We start from the raw sequence: 7,725 nt of genomic DNA, 5'->3' as shown, positions 1-7,725 counted from the left end.
TGGACAATTTGTTCCATTACTCGATGGAAAACTTCCAGGGGATAGCTTGCTTTTCTGCAGCTGAGAGCACCATGAGGAAAGCAACCTCCCATGGCACACAGAGGTGAGTGTAGCAATAGCCCAGATACGGCTTTCTGTACCTGCTGAAATGGGTTCCCTGGCCATGAAATTACTGTATTTATCTCTCTTACCTGCTTTGCAGTCTGTTCTCACACTGCTGCAGCAGCCAGTGCCATGACATCAGGACAGGTAGGTGTATCTGAGCTGGCATTCAGCTTGAAAAGTCAGGTTCAACTAGCAATGAGCTGCAGTTAGGAATTCAATATACAGAGTCTGGCTGGGAGGCTCACAAGGTACAGAACCATGCTTCAGCCTGTTTTAAATGGTGGAAACTACACCCACATCTAAATGCGAGGTCACAGATTTTGAAGCCTAATTTTGTGCTGTTAAAAACCAAACATATCTATTGCCCTTTGTTGTGAACCTGGTCACAAACATAGCTATTCACAGTACAGTAGAGCATTAACAGAAATCATTTATAAACAAAATACTTTTATTAGACTAGTACAGGTGTCATTTTAAATGAAGAATTAAAATACAGTTGGCATTAAGCTATTGTTTTGGTTCATTTCACTGAAGTCAAAGTTACTATAGATTAACCTCAGGAGGCAATGTTTACCTGAAAAAAAGTTTGAAAAAATATAGATGGATTTTCTTTTTCCATACAGACGGACTTAGTGTGTTTTGGCAATATAGGCAATTGAGCACATAGCACCGAGCAAAATCAGAACTCTACTGGAACTTAATATAGACTGTTTTATTGATCTATTTCTGCTTCTGATGTGAAAATTATCCCACAACTATATTTATGTTTCCATTTTCTTAAATATGATTATTTTTCATTAGGCTTTCTGTAAGAGCTCCATCCAAGAAAAACATCTTGAGTATTTAGAGATACTCTAGACACCTAATCCAGTTTCCCGGGTGACTGCTTCTAAGAAGACCCCAGGATAGAGAAATCCCTTCTGATGGAGAATTCTCTTCTTGTTTTATGGAAGTGTCATAAAGCTATTGCCCTCTCTGGACACCATTAGTCACATACAGCATGATGCAGAGCTCAGCAGTGGTAAAAATATCCATGAGTGTGGCCTCTACAGACCACACTGTCACCTGAGTGCTCAGTTACAGTGGGTTTTTAGAGAGTCATAGAGATTTAAGAAAACAACTGGCCACGTGCTAAACAAAGAGCAGTCTCTTCTAAAACAAGAGACCCTTTATACAATAAGCAGGCTCAGCATCCTACTTCAGAACAATGCAGTGGCAAGAGAACATAAGCCTCATCTTGTATTAAAAACTGGTAACCTGGTGTGTATCCATACTTCAAGCCCACAGAGAGAGGTGTGAATTATTACCATTTGTTATTTTAAACCTCAGCTGTACCAGAAACCTCATTCTGCCCTAAATTCTATTACCCTGATGCTGTACAAACAATGCAGTTGTACTGCAGCTCCTTTGGGATGCTGTTGTAAGCAAAGTTGTTGCTTTTGTATGGGGCAGTGTGGTTAAAATGGACTACTTAATATAGTATTGTTTTGGGGATCCATCTAACCTTTTGGATGCACTTCTGGTTTTATACAATATTCCTCACAGGCTCAATGATCTTTATTATTCTTCTCAAAATCCTTGATTATAAGCAAAGTTATTAGCAATGTTTTACTCACCAACTGAACCAGTTATGTTTTCACGCTCTTCCAAATGCTAAATAAAATCCTGACTTAGGCCTCTTACTTTAGTAACAAAGGGGTGTCAAGTCAGTCCCACTGACTCCTGTTACACGTGGCAAGTTAGTGTACCGCTGTAGCTGAACCATTTTTTTGCATCTCCCATTTCCTCCAAGGTATAGGCAGGGCCTGCCTCTGTTCTCTTCACTGATCCTGACACCTCAAAGGTCTTGGCTAGGTAACTTAAAGAGCCTGGGCGGCTTTGCCTTTTTTAAGGGACAACTGGATGAAAGGGGTTCAAACTTCAATGAGTAGTTTCCCCTATTTTTTTTCTTTCCCCAGCAATATAATCTCTGCCAAATAATTTAATCCAGATCAGCAACAGCCTCCCCTAAATTGAATTTGTCATCCTATGCAAGATTTAACTACATTAACTTAAATTCACATCAAGTTAAACAAATGAACTTTTCTTGTACATAGGATTGCTTCTACACACCCATCTCCTGGGAGGCTTCTGTACTTTTGGCTGATCTTTTACTGCTGCTCACATGCCAGACACTCTTCTGCCAGCACCTCGATACGCCTGTTCTCAAAAGACCTGTCATGGATTCATTCTAAAACATAAAATCTGGTTGCTCATATACGCTCAGAAATGGATCCCAATGCATATGCGGCGAATTTGAAAAATGCAGGTTTTCCAACAGGTGTTTAACATTTCCATTTAATATGAGAATACTTTCCCATTCTATAGTTCATACTATATATGAAGCATAGAAAAATTAAATTATTAAGATAATGATCTGGGAAAGAGGAATCTTAAGTGGTTTACAGAGCCATTTCCTGAATCTGGTGAAAATAGCATGTACACATGATAAAGTTGTTCACAGTACTGTAATACATATTACATAATTTTCCTATTTCCTGAAAGAGAGTCATGAAAGCCATTTAGAAACAACCAGCTTGTGTTTTCTCCAGAGTACATCACACGATTTACATGAAATACATGTAGAAACTGGAGTAAGGAAGGACTGTATGGTGGTGCCTCTGAAACAGTCAAAAAAAAGCACTGATTCTGGGGTTGAATCGGAGCAGTCACACACCTGAGCAAGACCAAGAATGGTTTCTCAAAAAAAGTCTGATCAAAATTCACTAATAAAATCAGACCGAACAATAATAATAATAGCTTTTAAAGAATTTGACAGTACAGTAAGAAGACCATTGAAAACATCCCTGTTTTATCAATTACATTCCAACAAAAATCATAATCTCAATTACAAGTATACTGCATACCTGCATAAGCACCAATATAAAGTAAAAACTTATCCATCAAGTCCCTCTGATAAATGGTCCCCTATACAGATGCAATTTTTAATATACACTTAAGTAATTTTGGCAAGAAATGCAGATTCCATGAAAAAAAACTCACGGCAAAGTCTGGAAAAAAAATCTAAAACTTGAAAAAAGATCAAAGATAGAGCATTTTCTAATGGTCTGATACATAATAAATTCTGTCAATAAATTCTGGTTTTAGAAATAGCAAAACTCACTCTGGTTCCTGAGATAAACTGCAGATCCATTGTGAAGATTTACCAGATTGCACCACACTCTCTTCTTTCACACACCGCAAACAAGGTTTGAACTGAAGCTGCTGCTAAACTGACAAGTCAGCAAAGCATGTGAAAGATTAAAACATTAAAATTTTCTTTTCCACTACAGAAACAAGAGACTGGCAACTTGGGTCAGAGACAGATAGACGTTAGCCACAGTCTGTCAAAATAATTTCCAGGGGCAGTCGTTCTAAATTAACTGCCCTTGCAACTTTTGGGTTTATCTAATTCTTTGTTTCTATCCCGTTTTCACTGACAACTGTGCTCTTACTCATCCATCTGCTGTTCAAGAAAGCACACCATACAGGAGTTCAAAGCCCTAGGTTCAACTTTTTAAAAGGGTGTGAGCCACCTAACAGCTCAGCACGCCTCTGATCGCGTGCTGGAACCCTCAACGTGCTTCTTCGTGATTACCAGCCGTATGGTCAGTTCCTAACTTCGCATTCATTTTGTGCTCCATCTTCTGTAGAACTGCTGGGAGATCCAGAACAGAAGAAATAATATAATGAGGTACCGGGGAGGCATCTCCTGGGGCAGTCATTGCCTTGTTTAACCAGACAGTTGCTTTCAAGCCGGCATTCAGGCCTCCTTGAATATCTGTATCTAGAGAGTCACCAACCATAACACACTCTGCCGGCTGCACCCCCAGGAGATCACAACAGTAATGAAATATGGATGGGGCCGGTTTCTCTTCTTTCTGCTCTCCTCCCACGACGATGGCATCGAAGTAGGGCTGGCAGGCACACGCTTCAATCTTCTCCCTCTGGGTCTGTCTGTCGCCGTTGGTGAGGAGCAGCAAGCGGAGCCCTTTCCGCAGCTCGGTGAGCATGCCCCGCGTGTCCTCGGCCAGGGTGAGGTTCTGGAGGCGGGTGGTTTTCCAGAGGAAGTAGCACTCGGCGGCCAGGTTTCGGTTCGCCTCCCCGCCGATCGTCTCTTGGATCGCCTCCTCCCAGTGCGAAATCCGCAGGTCGGTGATGCACATCCTGGCGGGATCGTGGCACTCCTTCAGGAGTTTGGCCTGGACCTTATCGCAAATGGCTCGGGCTTCTCCCTCACCGTAGTGGTGCTTCGACTGCAGGGCATTTATCACCTTGAATGGACGGACAAGAGGGGTGTAACCTCATCAGCGGTACAGCCTGGCGCCGCGCACACCCCTCGCTCCCGCCGCCGCACCTGAGGGACCCCCCCACCCCCTCCCCGCCTCCCTCCCGAGCTGCGTGTCAGCGCCGGTCAGGCGGCAGCGCCGGCGGCGGGCAGGGGAACGGGAGCTGGGAAGGAGCCGTGCCGGAGGGCCGTGAGGGGACAAGGGCAGTTACCTCCTCGATGGCGCGCCGCCCCGCCGCCGCCGTGTCGATCAGTGTGTTGTCCAAGTCGAAGAAGACCGCCTTGACGCCGTGCACCCCCATAGCGCCGCCTCTCGCCAGAGCCGCCCCGCTCTAACGGCCGAGCCGCGAGGGCGGAGGGGAGCGCCCCAGCCGCCACCAGCGTCCGCCGGCCGCTGGGCGCAGCGGAGCGGGGCGAACGTGGCCGGCACCGCCCTGTGCCGGCTCAGGGGCGGGAACTCGCCCGGACGCGGGGCGCTGCGTTACGCCCCTTGCGCACCCGGTCGTGGTAGGGGCGGAGCGGCCTTCTCGTTGCTCTGCGGTGAAACGTGCGCCCCCCCGAGCGTGCTGGGTACTGCTGGAAAACACGTTCCGGCATCGTCTGGGGCCGCGGGGGGTGAGGGACCCCGCCGGGATCCCCGGCTGTGGGGCGGGGTGCGATATGCGAGGGGAAGGGAAGCTGTGGCGGCAGATAAGCCGGGGAGCAGGCACCGGTCTGAGGCGGCGTGTGGAAGGCGGCGATAGGGGGACCTGAAAGGGACGAGGAGTGGTTTCTGGGGGAGGTAGCCGGGAGCTGGCGTCTGATTTGAGAATACGCCTTGAAACGCTGCCAGGGGGCCACCTTGCTGCGAAGGGGGGTGTTTTTACCCGGCAGGTGCTGTGCGGTGGCCCCCGGCTGCTCTGCGCGGCCCCGCCGCGCTCCATCCTCCCGGTAGCAGCCCCGCTCCCGGTGCCGTCCCGCGGGCTCGCTGCCTTATTGACCCCATCAGCGGCTGCTGTCACCGGCGCACCCCGTTGCCGCCCTTGCGGAACGTTAGCGGGAAGTTCGCGGTGTGTGGCAGCGCGGCGTCTGAAGATGCCCGGGGCCGGGGCGTTCCTTGGGCAGGCCTTGGTGCAAAGGAACCTGCGAGGAGGAGGAGAGCCGCGCCCGAGATGCGGTTCGATTCGGCCTGCAGGCACAGTGCCTTTCCCGGCTCTGCTGTTGCCCTCCCTCCGCGGGCAGGGCAAGCCGCAACCTCTTTCCGCGGCACTGGGGCGATTTGTGCGTGATAATGACAAACCCAACGACTCCGCTGTGGGCGGCTTCGGTATTTGCGGAACTGGTGTGACCTTGGAGCATATTAAATTCCAGAGGTCATTGTTTTCTAGGGCAAAAGTATCCCAAAGGCATGTGGATGTAAGCATGATAGATTTTTACGGTTGAATGTACCACCTGCTGTTTCAGAATAGGTAATTTAACCGGGAGGGGTGGGTGGGAAGCTTATTGTTGATTTGCTGATGTTGCTTGGCTATTAATAATGAAGCGCAGCTCACAAAGCTGGAGGGAACTTTTTATCAGAGCAGTTGGAGTTTCACTCCGGGCCACTTCAATTTCTGAAAAGTGTACCCTTGATAAGAGTCTCCTTGTTTGGTAAAAGGTGTTGGATCACACACAAAGTCCAAAAATAGTTATGTTAATGGGCTTGGTGCGTGGGAAGAACACCTACAGAAGGCAGGTGTTTAAGGAGAGGGATGGATTCCAAGAAGAAACAGCCATGGCCTGTAGGTAAGGAATTAGGTAGTGTTTTAATAAAAGTGCTCTAGCTGACTTGTGATAAAATGTGCTACTTTCATTTAATAAAACTGAAAAAAGTTACGCATGCAGGTTCCGTGTGCCTCTGATGAATTACTGTTTTCCAGAATTTACATAGAATAGGGAATAAAACTAACTGGATTTCTAGGATTTTTTTCTGCTTAAGACGATGACAGCCCCGTGTTCCAACCAGTGAGTAGTGGCTCCTATGAAATGTGTACATTTGGAGAGGGAATGTGTATATAGAAGTCATCTTTGTCCTTTCTTTGACAGTTGGTCAAAGAGGTTGTAATTGGAAAAATAAAAGTCTTGAAAGATTTTACAAGAGGTCTGTCCTTACTAGAAGCTTTCAGGTATAGAATTGAAGCGGTTAAATAATGAACTATGATTTTAAACTTTTTTGTTCTTGTCAACTGACTTTCCAACTGCGCGTGGAGAACTTGTATTCACTTCATAGTAGGGCTGTGGTTGTAAAATGCACTTTGTGTGTATCTGCAAACTTCAGACAGCCACTTGCCGTGGCAAGTGTATTTGTAGGAACCATGGGGCAAGTAAATAAGGCCTCTCGTGCCAGTCTCCTGTATCAGCATTTCAATGTGGGTGATCTGTGTGCGGTCCTGTTACTTTCTTCTCCTTTCCGTGGGCTTCCTAGGGCTAGAAACGCTTTACAGAATCTCAGAACCAGGAAAAGAACAGTGATCAGAAACTAAACTGGGAGCCGAGTTGAAACATGATGTGTATTGCACATTCTAGAGGTGGTAATGCAAGAATCCTATCTCGGTACCTTTAAATGAGGCCCATATATGGAATTACGGAATTGCTTTAGGTGGGTTTTAACAAGAAAGAACATCACAAACATTTTCAAAGAAAGACAATTTTGTGCATGCACATGGAAATAGCTTGTGTATTATGTGACTGTCATTGCACTTCATCCTTTTTTTCTCCAGGATGATTATACTTTGAAGAGGGAGAGCCAGTGGTTTCCTTAGTCTGAGGATGGGACCTCAAGCTTACTGTAGTCTTCGCTACAGTGGGCTGGTTTCTCCCCTTTTTTGGGGGGAAGCTGCTGAGGATGCGTTGCAAGTGTTACTCTGATGGTGCACTGCGTTGGCTGTAGTTAACTCTGACGCAGGGCATTGACTGGCTAGTCAGGGGTAAAAGGCTAATAAATGTGGTTTGGGGGTGTGTTTGGGCAAAGCGAGGTGCATCGCTACTCTCTGCTGTCTAGAGAGAAGAGCTACAGGGTTCGTGTCGCTGCCTCATAGCCCCAGGTAACAGCTGGTCAGGGAGACCCGCCGGTGGGGGTCATACGTTTGGGGAGGCCCCGCAGGCCTGGCGAGGCCAGGGCTCCCCGCGGTGGGAGCAGCGCGGGTCACGGCTTCCGGGGCCGTCGCCCGCCTCCGCGTAATAAAGAGCTGCTGCTTTTCGGTTTCGCTTCTAGCCGAGGCGGGCGGAGCTTGCGGAAAACGAAACCGGGGCGGTGTTATGCCCACCGCGGGCTG

General features: G+C 47.4%; 1 protein-coding gene across 1 annotated transcript; it reads right to left on the bottom strand.

The window, feature by feature from the left end:
* Window positions 1-3,683: 3,683 nt before the first annotated feature.
* Window positions 3,684-4,734, bottom strand: NANP (N-acetylneuraminic acid phosphatase; the record flags this gene model as incomplete). Its single annotated transcript, XM_084262599.1, has 2 exons — window positions 3,684-4,418; window positions 4,645-4,734. 2 exons carry the CDS (start codon window positions 4,732-4,734, stop codon window positions 3,720-3,722), a joined length of 789 nt encoding a protein of 262 aa, XP_084118725.1. The 3' UTR covers window positions 3,684-3,719.
* Between the last annotated feature and the right edge of the window lie 2,991 nt (window positions 4,735-7,725).

Source organism: Gallinula chloropus (genome assembly GCF_964237585.1).
Source record: "Gallinula chloropus genome assembly, chromosome: 3".
Lineage (NCBI taxonomy): Eukaryota > Metazoa > Chordata > Aves > Gruiformes > Rallidae > Gallinula > Gallinula chloropus.
This window is presented reverse-complemented; position numbering and strand designations above follow the sequence as displayed.